Source organism: Equus caballus, chromosome 16 (assembly GCF_041296265.1).
Source record: "Equus caballus isolate H_3958 breed thoroughbred chromosome 16, TB-T2T, whole genome shotgun sequence".
NCBI classification, from domain to species: Eukaryota; Metazoa; Chordata; class Mammalia; order Perissodactyla; family Equidae; genus Equus; species Equus caballus.
This window is the reverse complement of record NC_091699.1, coordinates 14,290,187-14,309,013: the sequence shown is the minus strand read 5'-3', so window position 1 is coordinate 14,309,013 and position 18,827 is coordinate 14,290,187. Positions and strand designations below refer to the sequence as shown.

The 18,827-nt window shown below is 56.5% G+C and overlaps 1 protein-coding gene across 1 annotated transcript; it reads right to left on the bottom strand.

Moving 5' to 3' along the window:
* Positions 1–1,340: 1,340 nt before the first annotated feature.
* TMEM43 (transmembrane protein 43) lies at positions 1,341–18,761 on the bottom strand. Its single transcript, XM_001489793.7, has 12 exons — positions 18,546–18,761; positions 14,550–14,699; positions 13,499–13,633; positions 12,793–12,887; positions 11,937–11,986; positions 11,571–11,640; positions 10,690–10,760; positions 9,639–9,760; positions 9,273–9,347; positions 8,590–8,691; positions 5,491–5,608; positions 1,341–3,173 (listed from the first exon to the last, which is right to left on the bottom strand). The coding sequence occupies exons 1-12, from the start codon at positions 18,555–18,557 to the stop codon at positions 2,971–2,973; spliced, it is 1,203 nt and encodes a 400-aa protein (XP_001489843.2). The 5' UTR covers positions 18,558–18,761; the 3' UTR covers positions 1,341–2,970.
* Between the last annotated feature and the right edge of the window lie 66 nt (positions 18,762–18,827).

The following is an 18,827-nucleotide window of genomic DNA, read 5'->3' as shown; positions in this document are numbered from 1 at the left end:
CTTGGCTTGACATTTTTTTTTTCAGATTTTATATCAGCTAAGAAAACCTGGGTGATAGAGTGATCTGTACACTTGTTGAGGCTACGTTAGTGATCAGATTTTGTTTTCATGTAAGCTGGCAACTCACCATCACACACATGGAATTTTTTTCTCTGTGTTGAAGTGAGATGTTACTTAATCAGTGAAAGAAACCATTGAAAGTCTGAATCAGCTTTACCCAAGAGAAACAAACAAAAACTTGGGGTGTGACTCATATGCAGCAAGAACTTGGCTGCAAGACTCTTGTTGAGAAACAGCTGGGGTTGCCATGGAAACCGTCTCACACTGCACCAGAGCCTGTGTGCTCCTAGAGATAGTAAGTGACTTGTTTTCTGGGAGTTGAGTTAAGAGCATGGCGCTGTCTCTGCAGAAATAACTTATTACTCAGGCAGATGTCAGCTCCTAGTTGGAATTGGGGAATGAAACATTAGGTTTTGGGAAGTTACCATTCACCTGCTTCAAATCTTGTAACAGAAAGAGTCCTCTAAGTGCTAGCTTCAGAGTGGATATTAGTTGCAGTCTGTTGCTTCAGAACAGGAGGCAAAAGAGAATGAAAAGGTAATGTTAGGCATTTCCTGGGCTTAGTTGTCATAAGAACCTGTGAGGTAGAAAAGTACTGTCCCCCTTTTACAGATGAGGATACTGAGGCTCTGAGAGTACTGACAAGCCCGCCAGACAGCCAAGCATCACAGACGTGGGAACAGAGCTCAGGTCTGTCCCAACCCAAAGCCCACGCTGCCTTTTGCACGGGATAGTGCTGTGGCTCCGTCTCTTCCAGCACATTCTGAAGATGGGTGAAGTGTGAGTCATTCATTTGAAATCAGTCCAAACAAAGTAGGCTTTGCTATGTTAGACTTCTTAGTGCCAGGAATATTGAGATGCCTTTTTATTTTTATTTATTTATTTTTTTTTTTATTTTTTTTTTAAAGATTTTATTTCTTTCCTTTTTCTCCCCAAAGCCCCCCAGTACATAGTTGTATATTCTTCGTTGTGGGTCCTTCTAGTTGTGGCATGTGGGACGCTGCCTCAGTGTGGTTTGATGAGCAGTGCCATGTCCGCGCCCAGGATTCGAACCAACGAAACACTGGGCCGCCTGCAGCAGAGCGCGCGAACTTAACCACTCAGCCACGGGGCCAGCCCCTGAGATGCCTTTTTAAAAAACTGAAACCTATTTTAACCACTAAAAGCAAAGTAGAATTGAGTTCTAAAACTTCATATCGTTCTTAATAAATTCTATGGTTAATTCTTTAAGAGAAATTTCAGAAAGAATGCCAGAAAAAGAAGGGATAATGGCAAGGTCCTATAACAAAAGATATTTAAAAATTTATTTTCAATTTTTATCAGAAATACAAAGATAATACAAATTTCATGATTTTCCAAAGGCTTCAAATATCTCTCTAACATTATTTTGCTCATTAACAACACTTTTGAAATTGGCAGTAATTTAAAATCTGCTAGAAAAAATTGCACAAACCAGATCCCAAGGATTTTGCATTTCACCATCATCTAGTTACAGTGTTGTCTCCAAAAGCATCCTTTAAAAGTTGAGAGATTGATGAAACTGCTTGTTTAACAAGCAGTAGTGAATACTATTTCAATCCTTCAACCCAGATAAATCATCGCTGGGACTGGCTGTTTTTAACACGAAGAATCTCCGTTTATAGCACAGATGACCCAGGACAAGAAGAAGATTAGCTCACTAGTTTCAGAAGTTCTGACCCCTCACTTGACTACCAAATACTTACTTGCTAAAACAAGCACTCCAGCAAAGCAGAACAATTTCCAAATAGCAAAAAGATAAAGGACATACAAAGAGTCTTTTAAGGCATCATGGTTATAACATAGTTTATCTTTCAAAGGGTATGAAACTTAGAAACTAAGTGAATTAAGCGTGGGTAGGTTTTAATTAGGAGTAAAGCTGTGGACACTTAACAGATAAACCAACCACTCAGAAGCCGCCACGTGAGGCCTGGACACTCATGTAGAAGCATTGATGTGATGAAAGGAACAAGGTCAAACAAGAGCGCTGGACTCCAGCAGGCTCCAGGTCTCTGATCCCTGATTCTGGCCGATGGGAGGTCACCGTGAGGAGCCCACCTAACAGAACAGAGCTTCCAACGTCTTCCTTTGATGGTTGACTAAAAACTGAATCATTCAAGTAAATCGGTAGTTTCTGATGCCAGAAGATGAAAGGAAAAGCCTTTCTCTGCCCTGGCGAGTCCCCTCTCCAAGGGTGGAAACACTTGGTCCAAAGCATCTTAAAGCGTCCCAGCAACCCAGAATACTGACAGAAGTAATAGTTTTTCTCACCAGGTAAGCCACACCCCCACTTAACACCTTTCTGTGCTCTGAATCAACTTCCACTGACGCATTAAAGCGTGTTTTTCTGTAACAGTCTGAAATGTGAATCATTCCGGTGGTTTTTTTGTTTTGTTTTTTAAATCTCAACTCCCTCGTAGGGTAGGAGAGTGCTCTGTCCTGTTGCTGCGGTCCTGTTCCAAGGCGACTGTGACGGTGGCCCTTTAGGGTGCGGTGTGGCTGTGGCAGAGCCCAGGCGCTCACCTCCAGGAATGAGAGGCAGCAGTGATAGGCGCAGGTCTCCGAGCATCACCACCTCGTTGTCTGCAGACATCAGTGAAGTGAGATGTGTGGACCGGCGACACTCGGTCCCAAGAAAAGGAGACGAGAATGCCTGTCATGCTACAAGACAGGAGCTGCCTGCTGGCAAGAGAAGGGCTGGGGACGATGCTAACTGAGGGACACCAAACCTGACACCTACGTACGCGGTCAAGTCCAGCCCCTTGCAGAGCGGGGTGGGTGCAGAATCCAAAACGGATGCAGACTCATGCTCGGGCGTGGAGTGGGGTGGGGCCAGGGGGCGGCCTGGATCCGGGGGCTCACGCGGGTGTCTGGTGGGTGCCAGGGCCTGCTTCACTCCAGCTTTTTGGCTGGCACCCGTGTCCGAGCAATGATGATGGGCACCAGGGCCAGGCAGCCGATGAAGAGGGCCCAGAGGGGCCTGTAGAAGAGCCAGCCCGCAGCCACGGTCAGCAAGGTCAGCGAGGTGGCCATGCAGAAGGCGAAGGCCTTCAGGCCAATGTTGACCAGGTCTCGGAAGATGGGGAACCAGTCCACTGTGGGGAGAGAAAGGCAGTGAGGCTTCCAGGGCCGCCACGCCGCCTTCTCAGGACATCAGCAGGTGGGTCCTGTCTCTAGACGGGCGGGGGCCCCAGCTGCCGGGTGACCAAGGAGAGGAGGGGGCAGTGGTAGGAGCAAAGAACCTCCTAGTGCAGATGGAAATCCATGAGGAAGGAGCCCACCAGAGCTGTGGCTGGGCACTGAGCCGCCATCCAGGGAGAAGGCGCGCAAAGTGCTCTGCAAAGATTCTGTGTTGATGGCAGCTGAGGCCAATGTAAAGACATTCGCCTGTGACACTCAAATACCCTGTGTGCTGCACCCTTACGAAGACTGTGGCCAGAACCTTCCGTGGTGTCTACTTGGGCCCCTCAGCCGTTCCTGGAGGTGTCTGTTCATTCATGCAGCAAGTCATTACCAATTACCTGTGTGCCTGGCTCTGTGCAGGGGCCAAGGGAAATAAATAGGCCTAAGGTGGCCTCTGCCTTCAAGGATCTCACAGCTGTTGCCCCAATATAATCAAGTCTAGGATCCAGCTGAATCCATAGAGAACTACCCTCTCCTTGGCCTGCCCTGCCCTCCAAGTTGGCATTCTGTAGCTGATGTCCACTGGGGGATCTTCAGTCAGTTCCCAGGAGGCCCCAGTGGCCTGGCACCCTTGGGTTTGCAGAGCAAGCCCCAGTGCCCTGCCACGACTACAGGACCCTGCAGGTCAGCTCATGGTTCACCTTGGTCTCTTCCCATCCGCACCCCTAGCTGGCCCTCGTAACCAGCAGAGCTCATGTTTTTGAGTGCTGGCCATGTGTCAGGCACTATGTGCACCATCTTACCAAAGCCTCATGCTCAAAGCTGGTACTGTGCTTAACCTCATTTCACCCACAAAGTCACTGAGACCCAGGGAGTTCAACTTGCCCAAAGTCCTACAGCCAGAAAGTGCCAGGACCAGGATGTCAACTCCCGACTGACTGAGCCCAGACCCTGAGCTCTCACCGTTGCCCTGGGCCTTGAGAGGACAGGGGCCTTGTCTGTCCTGCTCACTGCGTGGTCTCCAGGGCTTAGAGCAGTGTCGTGCACACAGCAGGCACTTGGGAAGCACTTACTGAACGAATGCAGGCATGAATGAATGCTGCGGTGTAGCTTCCTGAACCACCCCCCCTGCACTCTGGATCCTGGCACGCTCTGACATCTGTCCTGACCCTGGAGTGTCAGCATTCCAGGATCACAGACTGTCAGACATTCAAAGGGCCCTCTGAGACAGATTCCCAGCTCTTCATCTTGGGAGACAATGGGAGACTTGAGGCTCAGAGAGGGAAAATGCCTGTCCAAGGTCACACAGCCACAACGGGCTTAGTGCAAAGGAACGGCGGGGGAGTCTGTTCAAATTCTAACCTCTCCCGAATGGCACCCAAGACCTGGCCGGTCTTTCTGGGCACAATCCAGCTGTCCCAGGAAAGCCTCAGAGGAAGTGTCCTTTTCCCTGTGGCCTCAGTTTCCTGTCTGTAAAACAAGGGCAGCGGCCCTCCCAGCTCTGCCAGTCCGGGAAGGACTGCAGCCAGACCTGTCCGCAGCTGGAAAGGGTAAGTGGGAGAGAGGTTGTGGTGGGGCCCAGAGAAGGCTGGACGGAAACGTCTGACTGGTTGGGACACAGTGGGGCAAAGGCCTGGATGGGGAGTCCCCCGAGGAGCCCTGTCCTCCCAGAGCCACAGTCTAGGCCCAGCACCTACTCAGTCACGCTGGGCTCTCTGTCCTGGGCCAGGCTAGGTCACTCAGGCAGCTACTGGGCTCACTGGTGCCAACCCCAGGCCAAGTGAGAAGGCCACAATCTCGCTGGCTGCCCCAAATCTAGCCCAGGTCTTGGGGTGGGGAGGGAAGCCATAACAGTTTTAGAGTATTTCTTATTTGCCAAATATTTCACAAAATTCTGCAGGTTAGGTGTGAGGTACCTGAAGCTGAGACAAGGGAACAGCCCCAGCATCCAGAGCTCTGACATCACAGACCTCAGGTCTGGCTCACTGCAAAGGCTGGCCAGCCTCCGCACCACGGCTGTTCGTGTGGAAGGAAGGGATGGAGGAATGAACGAGTGAGCGAGCCGGGGATGGGTGGGCCAGACCTTCGGATCACGGAAGCTGAACCAGCCTCCTGGGAGTCAGCACCCACCCAGCCCGCACCCTGGCAGCCTCTTGTCCTTCATACTTGCCTTCCTCTGCCCAGGGAGCACCCGTCAGGCGGGAAAAGCTGACACAGTGCTGTCGTCAGCACGGCAGAGGCACCTGGGGCTGTAGCGGGGGCAGGACCCCCAGCCCCGTCCACACCTACCCAGGGTATAGAGGATCCGCGTCATCAGGGTGAGGCCCGTAAACATGGCCATCCAGCCGGCGGCCCGCAGGCCCCATGTCTTCATGGCGTTGCTCTTCTGCTCTCTACGAAACACCTCCTGTGGGACACAGTGGGTGGGAGGGAGGGCTCATGTTGCATGTCTCTGATGGAGGCGTGCCAACCCGGGAGCTGTTGGCCCCTCTGAACAGATCGGAGGGAGGAGGGCACATCTCCCACCCAGGTCTAAGGGCCTCTCCCGCTGGGACGGCCCAGAGCAAGGCCCAGAGGTGCAGGGGGAGGTATGGCCTTCAGGTCACAGCCCACCTCCTTCCTGCGTCCTTAGCTCGCTGTCCTGTCAGGGAGAGCCTGCTTAGCCCCCTCCACACTGCAGCAGCACCCAGGGGTCGCTGGTCACCACCCGCCACAGTGGCAATGTCTGAGTGTGTGTGCTGCCCCCGGGACATGCTCCGTGCAGTCTTTGACTCCATCTCAGACTCGGTTCTCAGGGTCGGGGACGCTGCACTCTCCTGGTCTCCCTCCTCCTCAGGCTGCTCCTTCCCTCTGGCTGTCCTTCCAATGCTGAAATTCTTCCACGCCCCCCCCTGCTGCCCCCACCCCAGGGACCCCTCTCGATGCCCAGGCCCTCATTTAAAGCTGCAGCTCTGGCACCTTTCTGTGCCTCACCCCTGGGGCTCCCACTGCCTAAGAGACATCTCCACTTGACGTCTTGGCACGTTGACACCAACATTGGAGCCTCCACCCCACTGCTCCTCTCCATCATCTCTGTCTCGGCAGGTGGAGCAGCCACCCGCCCCCTGCACAAGCCGAAACCTGGGTGTCAAACGTGGCTCGCTCCTCCCTCACCACCTCCCATCCAGGCCATACGCAAGTCCTGGCAACGCTGTGTCCACACTTCCCCAAATCTCTCACCACCGTCACCCCTCCCCTGTGTCGGCACCGTCTCCCACCTGGACCGCTGCGGCAGCCTCCTGCCCCCTGCCCATGTGCTCCTGCCACCCTCACCTCCTTCTCCACACTGTGACCTGCTACAGCCCCACCGTCTACACCCCAGCCCCACTGGCTGCCTGTCCAGAGATCAGGTCAAGTGTCTGCTGCCTTGGGGCCTTTGCACACACCTAATCCTGCCTTGCCAGCTCCTGCACTCTTCCAGGCTCAGCCTAAGTGCCATTTCTTCAGAGCCTCCCCGACCCCAGGCTGAGTCGGGCTCCCTTGGCCTTACTGTAACAGCAGTGATGGCAACTAACACTTACTGCTTTCTAGTTACCAGTCGCGTCCCACATGCTTTCTAAGTATTATCTTATTTCACCGCTGAGGGTAGGCATGCTTATTTCCACTTTACAGAAGAGGAAACTGAGGCTCTGAGAGGACAAGTAACCCACTCGGTCTCACCCGAAGCAGCTGACTAAGCTACAGGCTTGAGCGCAGGGGCCATGTCTGTTTTGTCCCTCACTGTGTCCCTGGTGCTCAATAAAAACACACTGAATGAATGAAGACCCTTCACAACCACCAAATAAGGCGGAGGTGATAACAATAATACAAAAGGTTCCATTTTCCAGAGGAGGCAGCAGGCTAAGAGAGGAGAGAGCCAGCTTGGGCCCCACCGCCAGCGGCAGGCAGAGTCCACGATCGTCCTCCCTGCACTCTCCCGCCCCAGACCTGGGACGTGGGCATCCTGGCTCGCAGGCTCTGGCTTCTCCTCAGGGCCATGCGCCACCTCCTCAGCTCAAGGCCTTCTCTCCCCGCTTGGCAGAGACCCCGCGCTGCTCCTGCCGGTCTGTCAGAGCCTTCCCTCCTGGGAGTTGTGCAAGCCAGGAGCCCCGCCGCTCCTCTCTGTGGGCAGCTCTGAGACGTGGGCCTCCACCTGCAAGAGGCTGGAAGCCAAGCCACGGCTGGGGCTCTGGGAGAGAAAGTGAGGCCGGGACAGGGCCTCCTCACGTCAGAAACTCCCTAGGGCCCCGGGAGCTGCAGGTGGAAAGGGTGACTCATGACCTACTAGGCTGGAGGTGGCAGCCCCACCCTGACGTTGGCAACTGTGCTCTGGGCCACAGCCTGACCACACCCTCGTCCTGGCCAAAGGAGTAGGCACAGCCCCTACCCACAACATGCCCCGACCCCGGGGCTGGGGGCTGGAGTGAGAGGGATGGCAGCTGAGGGCCTAATGACAGGCTCAAGAGGGTCACAGCTAAGCCCTGCTGCCTGCCTGTCTCTTCCAAGCCAATTCTGGATGAAAATCCCACAGTCCTGTTCAAGGCAAGTATGGAACGTCCCACCAGTGACACGCTGTGTTCAACAACAAAGTAAAAACTGTTTTCCTGTTGAAGAGTAGGATTTCCTGCCTGGGAGAAGAAAGGCTAACATTTAAGGCACGCAACTGAAGAGACCAGCGCCTCTGAGCACCTCTGCTCCTCGCAGCTGAGGCAGGACCCTCCCCGCTTCACGAGTGGGGACAGGGCTGCCAGGCCTGGGACCACTGTCCCTGAGGCACCCGCCCTCCCTCGCAGTCCTGGACTCTGCAGCTCCAAGCCCCGCTGCCCCTAGTGCTCTTAAAGCGGCAGCGCATCCTCACGGGGGCCTCCGGGCTCAGCAGCCTCGTCTACCCCGCGCCCTCCTCTTGGGGCGGCGGCCACTCGGGCACTCCCGGTGCCCCTGACATGATGAATACCGTCCTGCCTGAGCTACTGAGGGACCCCGACTCCTCCAGCTCTGACCGATTCCCTTCCGCTGGGACTCAGCAAACTGTCACTCAAATTGTCACCGCCTTGACTAGTGCTGAAGCAGCCTTCTGTGATCGGGTCTGTTTGTCTCAGAGCGTCTGCCGCCCCTCCCAACGCTCCGCACCATGTGTCCTTACTCCCCCACACGGCGGGAAGCCTGTGAGGGACGAGGCTGTTCTGCTTGCGGGTCTGTCCTCAGCACCTGGCCCAGTCTGGCACACACACGGAGATTCTTATTCCTTCTATTTCCCTCTCTTGCCTCATGGCACCAGCTAGGCCCTCTAGTAGTAGGAGCTTACTAAATAGCCACCAGAGTGGAGGACCTGCCTGTCCCCCCATCATGCAGGGGGCAGCAGCAACTCACCTCTGCTGAGAAGTCCCCATGGTGCAGGAGAAGCAAGGTGTCCCCGGACCTGGTCGAGTATGGGACTAGCTGGTCACCCCGCTGCCGGGCAATCACGGTGACCTGGTCAGAGAATTTGGGGTTAGACCTGAGGGGATGATCAGCCCGCCCGGTCCCAGCGCCCCTCTGCACTGTGTGCCGACTAGGGGAGTGAGGAGACCCAGGCCAGCCCCGGAGCCTCTCTCCACACCTCGCCCGGCGTACAGCAGCCCCCCGAGGTCGGCCAATCGGCTCCACTCCAAGCTCCAGGGAGGACCCTGGGCAGAAGCAGGATTCCGGGCAGAGCAGGGGCAGGGGCGGGACTGCACTTGACGGGCTCAGGAACACGAGACCCAGTACTGACAGAGCGAAAAACGGGCTGGGGGAAGAGGGCCCGTGTGTGATGGGAAGAACTCTCATCAGGCATAATCATGAGACGCCTCTAGAACTGCAGCTCCTAGGGCAGGGCCCACGGGCGTCCAGGGTGGCTGCGGGGACGCGGACCTCGGAAACTGCTCCAGGCAGGCCCGGCGGTGGGTGAAAGTGAGCACTTAAATGCTTTTCCTGGAGGGAGGGTCCGGAGCATTCACGACACTGTCCGAAGTGTCTGTGCCCAGGAAGGTTAGGAAGCCCTGCCTCAGTCTGCCCTGGGGGAGCTGGATTACCACGTGAGCCGGGCCCAGGTCGGGGTCGTCGCCGCTCAGCCCCGCGTAGGAAAAGGAGACGCGCAGGTCTCCGACCTGGGGGTGGGAGAGAAGTGAGGGGAGTGAGGCAGGCGGCAGTCAGCCTGGGCCTGGGCCCATGGTGCCGTCGAACCCCGCGCTGGTGCTCTCCCCGCCTCCACGTCAGCCCACGTGTCCCCATCACCCAGGAGGCCTCTCCTCTCCCATTTCATTTGGCCGAGTGCAGCTACAGGTTCAACAGAACAGAGGCAGAGTCGATAGCAGGACTGTGACTCCTGCGTGCTGTCCGGCATGCTCCTCCACGGCCCTGATCTTTGCTATCTGAGCAGCCCAAGCCCCCAAGCGTACCTCTGGATACTTGGGGTTTTCACTGTGGTAGAAATAGTCTCCCCGGCGAATGATGTCCACGTGGGGGTCCTCCAGCTTGGACAGGCTCAATGGCTTGAAGTTGTCGATTTTGTCAATGAGGCCTGGGAGAAGCGAGGTGGTTAGAAACAAGAGTATGCAAATTAAAACACCCCTGGTCTGCAAGCCCCTCAGCCTGACACCCTGCCCACGACGCCCTCACACCCAGCTCACAGCCTGGCCCTGCTGCCACCTCCAGACTCAGCCCCCTCCGGGCCTGGTGTGCCCTTCTCCAATCCACCTCTTCCACAGCTTGTCCTCTGCCAGCCTCATCTCAGTCACCATTTCCTCCAGAAAGCCTTTCCTGTCTCCTCTCCCTGTCCAGTCGGAGTGACCACAGCTCCAGGAATGGTCCTAGCCCTGTCCCCACCCCACCTTGGGTCCAGTCACCCATGTCCAAGCCTGGCTCCCTGGCTGCACAGAGAGCACCTGAGGCCAGGGCCGGCAGGCACAGCAGGCACAAGCTGAGCGACAGGACAGATGGCCGCCCCGGATCTCCAGGCCTCCCCTCCCACCTTCCAGGGTCAGACTCAGGGAAGGAGCCCCAGGAGTTACTGTGGCCAGTGATGCCACCTTGTCCCTTGAAAGCTTCTCTTGGAGTCACCTGGGGGCAGCCTGCAATGACCCACCCCCTTCCTGGCACGGGGCTGGATGCCAGGTCTCTAGTGCTGCTCGAGGGCCACCTGAGGAAGGCTCTCGGCTGTCTGGCCAGAACTGGCACGGCAGCAGTGCCTGGCGGTCATTCTCTGCAAGAGCAGCGCTTCAGAGGAACCCAGCCGGGGTGCGAGCGTTCTGCATGAGCCTTGGCACCCTGGGATCTGCCTTCCCTCCGGCCCACAGCCCAAAGTATGATGCTGGGGAAGTGCCAGCTGACCCCCTGCCTAGGGGAGTGGGACCCTTTAGCCCCAGGCCGGCTGGGTGCTAGGAGGTGGCTGCGTGGATGCACAGGGCCTCTGCGTTGGTGCTGGCTCACCTGAAGGGGCTGGAGACGTACCTGCCGAGAGGAAAAACCTGCCAATTTGGACGAAGGGGGCCGTTGCTGTGAAGGACTCCACTGCCATCGCACTGTGGGAGAGAGCGCTGCCGGTGAAGAGGGGCACCAGCGGGGAGCGCTCTGGTCCCTCTGGGTTGTGCCAGGAAGGGCTGCCATCTGGGGGCTCTGGCAAGTGCAGACCAGCCCAGGCGCTCCCGACGTCTTGACTTTACACCCTGCTCCACCCCTGAGACGGAGCACCCTCACTCTGTCTCCCGTGCCCCAGAGCCTCAGAGGTCTCTTGCCTAGGCCCCTGGCAGCCCATGTCACCCCCCACCAGCCGTCAGCTGGCCCTCCATGGCCTTCACACCCTCACTGACCCTCCCCAGCCCTGGGCAGCATCCAAGCCGCCCTGTGCACATGTCCCAGGCCCTTCCTGGCACAGCCCTGCCCGTGGCCGCAGGCAGCTGTGCTCCAGTGTTACGCCCGTTTCACCATCCCCACATCCCTGAGCTGCTAACCGCCCTCTGCCAAAATCATCTGAAAGCTTGGATCGAGTGCCACTGCCTCCTGAAAGCCCTCCCTGATTGTCCTGCCATCCCCATGGCTAACAGGTAACAAAATGCCCCCCTGGTGCAGTCTGTGCAAATCCTTTAAGGTACTCAGCCTAAGCCTTCTATTTGTGACCTGTTTGAGGGGAGCTTGTCTGGGGTCAGAGAAGTTGGGTCTTGCCTCCCTGTGCTCCTGGTGCCCAGCACAGGAGCTGGCCTCAGAGCCATGTCCCACGCTTTCATCCTCTCATGAGGCAGAAGTCAGTCAATCCCATTACACAGATGAGGAAGCTGAGGTGGGACCTGCCAGTGGCAGGCAAGGCTGTGCTCAGGCTGGGGCCCAGCTCTCACCTGGGGTTTTTGTGGCCAATCTCTCTGTCGAAGTTTCTGCTGTTGACAATCTCTGACCTCCATTCGGTGTCTGTCGTGGGGAGAGGGAACAACTCAGAAATGGTGGTAGAGTGGCCACAGGTCTGAGGATTACTGGCCCTGCATCCTCTTATCCAAACCCGTGACCACATGAGGGGCGAAGGGACAGCTCCTCGAGCCTCATGGGATGGATAGGAGAGCAGGGCTCTGAGGACCGGCACCCAGGGATCCCCGCGCCTGGTTCTGCACCCTTCCTGCTGCCATCAGCCTCCGCCAAGAGCAGAGAGCACATGTGCGCAGGGACATGCCAGCATCTGCTCGCAGGCAGGGGCGGGGCCCCGTACTCACTGTAGGAGTACCTCCTCTCTGTCTTCACCTGCCCATCCTCCGTGTATTCTCTGCAGGGAAAGCACAGGCAGCCCCAGCGTCAGCCCATCCCTCTGGAGGCATTCCAATCTCTCAGCATCTCCAACAGGAAGCAGCTCGCAGCGACCAGGCCAAACTCCCCAGTGGAGCAGGCTTTGTCTGCAGCAGCCCAGAGACGGGGCACTCACTCCCCAGCAGACAGCCAGTTCCACCCCTCGAGGCCCTGACCGGAGCAAAGAGCATTCTCATCCTGAGCTCACACCAAGGGGCCCAGCCCTGCCGTCTGGGCTCAGAGGTCTGCCTGCACCCTCTGCTCCAGGACTTCCTGGGAGAGTCCCCTGCAGCTGCCCTTCTCCGAGCCGAGCTGAGCTGTCCTGGTTCCCCGACTCCCGGCCAGCTCCCCTCCCTACTCATAGTCCATGTTGCTCAGCTCCAGGGGACCCTGCCTGGCCAATGGGAGCCTGCCTTGGGAGTTCTGTCAGAACTGACAGGATGTAACCGGGAGGCTGCCTCTGCCCCTCGGGAGAGAAGATAGGACTGACACACGGGAAAGCACTGTTTGCAGCCTGGATCCGGTCATGCCTCGAGCATGGGCATCCCTGGATAACTTCCTAGACAAGAGCGATCACTCCCGCTTTCCTCTTTGAGCCGCTCTGCGTTAGGTTCCTGCCACCTCCAAAAGATCACTGGCTGACAATTGTGGGGTAATCTGGCATTTGTCTGATAGGAAGATTTTATACTTTCAATTTCAGAAGCGTCACAATGAAAGCCAACTGCGTGTCATCGTAGCGTCTGCGCCTCCTTACCCCCAGCTGACCCTGCGCTCCCTGCGCCTCACCTGGACTCCTCCGTCTCCACCCACTGGTACATCTCCACGTGCCGCCGCAATTTCACAGCCGGAAGGTGGACCCCGTAGTTTGGATCAGACAAGAGCTTCAAAAAAACCAAGAAAAATAAGGGCTAAGACTCACACCAGCCCAGAAGCCCGGCTCAGGGGAAGCTGGACTGGAAGAGAAACAGGAATGGGGAACAGGGACAGGGCGTGGAGTCCTACAGCAGCTGCGTGTGGGAGAATCCAGTGAAGCTGCCTGTTCAAGGCCTTGGCACTCTCCCGTGGCCACGAGCCGCATGGTACAGGCTCAGGCTGCACGGCCCAACAGCAAGGTGCCAAGGACACGTGATTGTGTTTCCACAGGAAAGCACCCGTGGAGCCTGGCTCTGGACACACGAGCTAATCACAATCACTGAAGCGCCGTTTGTAAAGCTCGCACCACGTGCCCGGGACTGTGCCAAGAGGCTGGCTACTCAATCCCGTGCATCTGCAAAATTGGCCCCCGACTTCGTTATGATCATTCTCCCCAGGCTACAGATGAAGATGTTGAGACTCAGGAGGGCTGGGTCCACACAGCTGCTGAGCGGTGGAGTTGGAAACCACACCCACGCGTGTCCATCTCCAAGGCCCATGCTTTCCAAATCCTCGAGCAGACAATATCCAGCAATAGGTCCCAAGCCGCCGGCAGGCCGGCAACCATTGCCAAACCTACCTTGGACGTCCGCAGGGCCCCAATGATGTGCACCAGCCTCCCCTCGTTCTCTGGAGCCACACTGTGGATGCTGTCAGGGGACACCACGAGCGAGAGGCCCTCGGCCAGGGAGGTTGCTGTCTTCAAGGCGCGGCCCTGTGAGCAAAGGGGAGTGAGGATGCCAACACTCAGGCACGGCTGAGACGGTTGTTCTTACTGCAGTCTGTCAGCGCAGGATGGGCCTCTGGGTGCACTGAGGCTGATCTCCCCATTTTACAGCTGAAAAACTGAGGTCTGGCAAGTGGCAGAGTTGGGATCGGAACCCAGAATTCCTGCTTTTCTTGGCAGACCTTGTCCCACCACTCCACCCCACCACCAATCTCAGGACTGCCCTCATGGTGGGAATAGCTGGGGCTTCTGTCTGCCCTGTACCCCTCCCCTCATTTTCGCCTGCTTTTTCCTCCCCTCCCATCCTCTCGGTCCATGTAAGTTACATGGGCCAATCTGCACTGCTGTCCAAATTATGTGACCCAGACCTGCCAATCAAAATGTGTATCCACGGGCCACAGGGACTGGTTCAGAGAGAGGACTGAGACCCAAGCCAGCCACTGAGAGATCTCCCTGCAACTTTTGATAACTGATTTACAAAGAGATGGTTCCCCTTTTCTCTGGGGTTGCTAAGCTGGTTGGATGTGACTCTGGAGTTGCTGGGCCACCTGTGCCACCACAAAGGCAGAGCCTGCCAAAGAGAAATCCACAATAGAGAAAAACAGGCAAGAGCTGGAGAAATGGAAATTCCTGGTAACCCAGCATGAATGCCTGGATCCAACCATGCCTGAAGTTGGTACCGCGCCCAGGATTTCAGACATGTAAAATGATCCATTTCGCTTCCTGATTCTGTCAGTTGTGAGGTGGGTCAAAACAGAAAGAATTCTGATTAATTCAGCAGCCCCTCCTCCTCTCTTTTGTAAAACCTCGGCCCTTATTACCAAATCCAGCCTCTGGATTCACAGCCTTTGATCCTGGTGCTGTGGGACCCTCACTCTGCACAGAGGGACCCTGAACATTTTACCTCATTGGTGAAAATCAAGTAGAAGGAGAGCAGGAAGGTCATGAGCCCCACGAACATCCCGCCTGAGGTCTCGCTCAGCCGCTCCAGGAAGCCTGGCTGGGGCTCGGTTGTAGTTTTGACATGTTCTCTCCTGTTACTTGAACTGGAATACTGAAAAATGAAAAATTCAAAAAAAAATCAGAAAGAAAATCGGTTTTGAAAATAAACTGAATTTTGCTATTTATTTATACTCAGCTTTTATTGCTTTTTAATTATAAAATAAATGCACAGATAATAAGTGTGCAGTCTGATGGGTTTTGACAAATGCATCCATCATCTGACCAACACCCAGACTGAGCTACAGAACATTTCTATCACCCCAGGAATCTTCCTTGTGTCCCCGCCCTGCCAATCCTCCCCTCTCCTCGCCCACCAGGGAGACAACCATTTGAATCTGTATCACTGTAGATTCGTGTTGGCTCTTCTGGAACTTGACATACGTGGAATTATACAGCACAAACTCTTTTTTGTCAAGATCCTTTAACTCAGTGCACGGCTCCTGAGGTCCACCTAGGTGGTGTGTCAGTGGCTTACGCCTTTTCAAGGCTGAGTAGTACTCCACAGAGGAGCACACCCGTTTGCTGAGCATTCACCAGTGGCTATCTGTCCTGGTCGGCTCACGTTCTTAGATATTAAGGACACTCATGTACACATCTTTATGTAGACAGGAGCTTCCACTTCCCTCGGGTATTGGGTAAACACCTAGGAGTGGAAGTGCTGGATCACAAGGAAGATGTATGTTTTTTTAAGAAACTGCCAAATCATTTTATTTCATTTTAAAGATTTTATTTTTCCTTTTTCTCCCCAAAGCCCCTGGTACGTAGTTGTCTATTTTTAGCTGTGGGTCCTTCTGGTTGTGGCATGTGGGAGGCCACCTCAGCATGGCTTGATGAGTGGTGCCATGTTTGCGCCCAGGATCCGAACCGGCGAAACCCTGGGCCGCTGAAGCGGAGCACATGAACTTAACCATTCAGCCATGGGGCTGGCCCCCCAGATTGTTTTAAAAACTGGTCGTTACAGACATATTTTTAATTCAATCTGACAGACTGCGGCTGAGCTTCCAGAGGGACATGCTGGCTTGGTGGGGTGAGAGGAGGGTAAAAAGGCTTACGGGCCACTGAGTCACACAAACAGCGCTCAGCCATGCTGAGTGTCTGGGGAGAGAAGTGAATCCAGTGCTAAAGGACGGACCCCTTCCAGCGGGCGATCAAGGCGGGCTCCCTGGAGGAGGCAGACCCTGGGGTGAGGGCATCTACAGCAGGAAGAACTGTGTGGGCAACGGTGAGGACGGAGGAACTGCTCCCTGGGGATCAGTACCCATCTTCTCCGGCGGGGTGTGGGGAGGAAAGGGGACAGCAAGGCACGTCTAGGCGGGTTCACGGTCAGCCTCAAACCAGAGGCAGCGGGTCAGGCCTTGTCCAATGACAACAGGAGCATGGTCTGGGGTGTGTCCACTGCTGATGGAGAGTGTTGTCACCCAGGGCGGGACTGCGGAGCCAGAAGACTGGGTTTGAGTCCGGGTTCTGCCACACACCAGCCATGAGACCGGGGGCAAGCAGCTCAAGCCCTTTGTGTCCTCCAGTTGCTCATCTGTAAAATGGGGACAATAATCCAACACAGAGGTTGTGGGGAGAGGCGAGGACATAAATACAAGCTGGCTCGGTGCCCAGGGGACAGGTGCTGGCTGGTGGAGGGTTAGCAGCTTTCCCTGCAACTGATACCAAGCCTGGCACGGAGGCTGGGGATGAGCTGACAGAAGCCACAAAGATGTACAGAGGCTCCCAGGGAGTGCTCCAGTGAGCCAGGCCCTGAGTGCAGGGCTGGGGCCACAGGAGAGACTCAAGTTGGAGTCTCTGCTCGAAATAGGCAAAGGCCACGTTCTCTGCTTCTCCCACATGCCATGAGCCCAGGCCTGCCAGGGACCAGATGCCCAACGCATTCAGAAACGGTCTTGACCTTCCATGCCATTTGGAAATATTAGTGGAGCAATTCGCTGCAGGCGGGTAGGTGACCATCAGCCATGACAATGATGACAATGGCAAACACACCAGTCTATCACAGGCCAGTCATGGGCAAGCCTAAGGAGGTGGGGGCTGTCACTACCCCACTTCACGGATGAGAAAACAGAGGCTCAGAAGGGGTGGTGGCGAGTCACACACCTGGCTGTGCTCTGAACGGACCTCCCAGTAGACACAGAGGATCACGGCGTCTCCTCCCTGCCCACTCCTCGCCAGCCACCTCGCCCCGCCCAGCCCTGAGCGGCCCCCTCCTATGCCTTTCTCCTTCTCTTCAAGGCCGTCTGTAAGCCCGATCTTGATGTTGGCTCCTTGATGTGTATTAAATACATGTATATATATCCTCAGTGACACATGCCCTCGCAGTCCCAGCACTCTGGGACTGAAGCAATGAACAATGAGTTGTGGGAACAGAGGTTGACATACAGGCCCTGAAAATCACTTGCTGTGCAACCCTGGGTATGTTGTTCTACCTCTCTGATCCTGTTCACTCACTTATAACATGGAGATGGTAACAGCATCTCTGTTACAGGACAACTGTTACACTCATTATAAATTCTGTTGCCTCCCTGCTCCACCCTACCATCTTCAGATCTTTCTCCCTCACCCGCCCTGGTGGCTCCTGTAAATGTGCACCCAGCTACTGGATGAATCAACCAAGGTTTGGCAGCAGAGGATACACAAACTCTTCCACATTCCTTGGCGAAGGTGAGGTCCTAACATACCCGAGGTGCTCTCTGCCCACCAGCATTGTGAAGATAAACTTTCTTTTCCACATATTAGGTACCTACTGTGTGCTAGGCACTGTGCTAAGCACCATCTCCCTAGAACTTCACAGTAATGGATCCCAGGAGGAAACAGAAACACCGAGAGATTAAGGCCACACAGCCACTGAGAGGACGAATCTGGACTGGCCCCCAGGCCGGCCTGACTCCAGAGCCTGTGTTCTCCAGCACCTTCCATGACACCTTCCCGGACGCAGCCTGCCCTCTGCCTGGGCCGACCCTGGGCCCCCAGACCACCTCCGAGGCTTTTCTAGGTGCAGCCCTCAAGGCTCCTAGGCCTCCCAGACAACCCTAACTCAAGGCGGCGTGTGCCAGGGCTGTGGGTGACACAAACCCTGGCTTCTCTGGGGGTGTGGGTGGCAGAGAGGACGCTCGGGGACAGAGGAGGGGCCTGAGAAGAGGGTGTAACAGACCAGGGGAGAGTGGCCAGGACGCTCCACCAAAGCAGGAGGGCGGGAGTGTCGGGGCTGGCAGGGCTCCTGAGCTGGCCCAGAAGCCCTTACCGAGGAGGGAGCGGTGAGTCACCAGCTTCTCACACAGCCAGCGCCCTGGTGGGAGGTGTGGCCGGTTTGTTGAATGAATGCTGGACTTACATGGGCAGACTCTCAAGAATGGCTGGCTGTAGGGAGAAGCAGCCCGCAGCCTTTCAAAGGGAACGCCTTCCGCCAGGGCCTCTCTAACCAAATCCACGCTAGGAGGACGAGGGGCGCGGCAGCAGGGAAGCGCTCCCTCTCACGGGCATCCTAACGCCTGGGCTCCCAAGCTAGCATCGCAGCCTCGGTTCACGGCCCCCCCCGCCCGACAGCGCGGTCTGTCCGCCGCTGGACAGCTCCCCGGGCCGTCCCGGCCGCCCCGCCCTTCCCGCGCACGGCCCTCTCCCGCCGAGGTCCCGACCAGCTCTCGAGCTCCGCCGGCTGAGACCCGCGAGCGCCCAGGCCAACGCCGGGAGCACCGCCTCCCAGCCCGCCTCCCTCCGCGCAGACGCGCGAGCCGAGCCGGGGGCCGAGAGACCGGACCGACGGACAGCGCCCGGAGGCGCAGAAGCGGGCACGCGGAGGGGTCAGCCCGTTTAGACGGACCTCGGCGGCCTCCGGGGAAGAGGAGGCCGCGGCTGATGGGGAAGCCCGGGTGTGGCCCGGCGGAACAGAGACACTCACGTTCGCGGCCATGGTGGGAGCCAGCTCGCCGCGCCCTCCCTCTGCTTCGCTGCGAGACGCACCTACAGCCCGAGCGCGGAGTCAGCTGCCTCTCGGCCGCGCGCGAGCTGCGAAACTCCCCGTGAAACCCAGAACTAAGGGGACGCGCCACAGTTACCGCCCCTAGGGTTCCTGGCTTTTCTGCTCATGCGCGCCGCAAGGCCTCCTGGAAAATGTAGTCCAGGGTCAGGAGCTTGCTCGGCAAAGTTGCCGTAGACACAGTCCTTCAGTGATGCGCCTGCG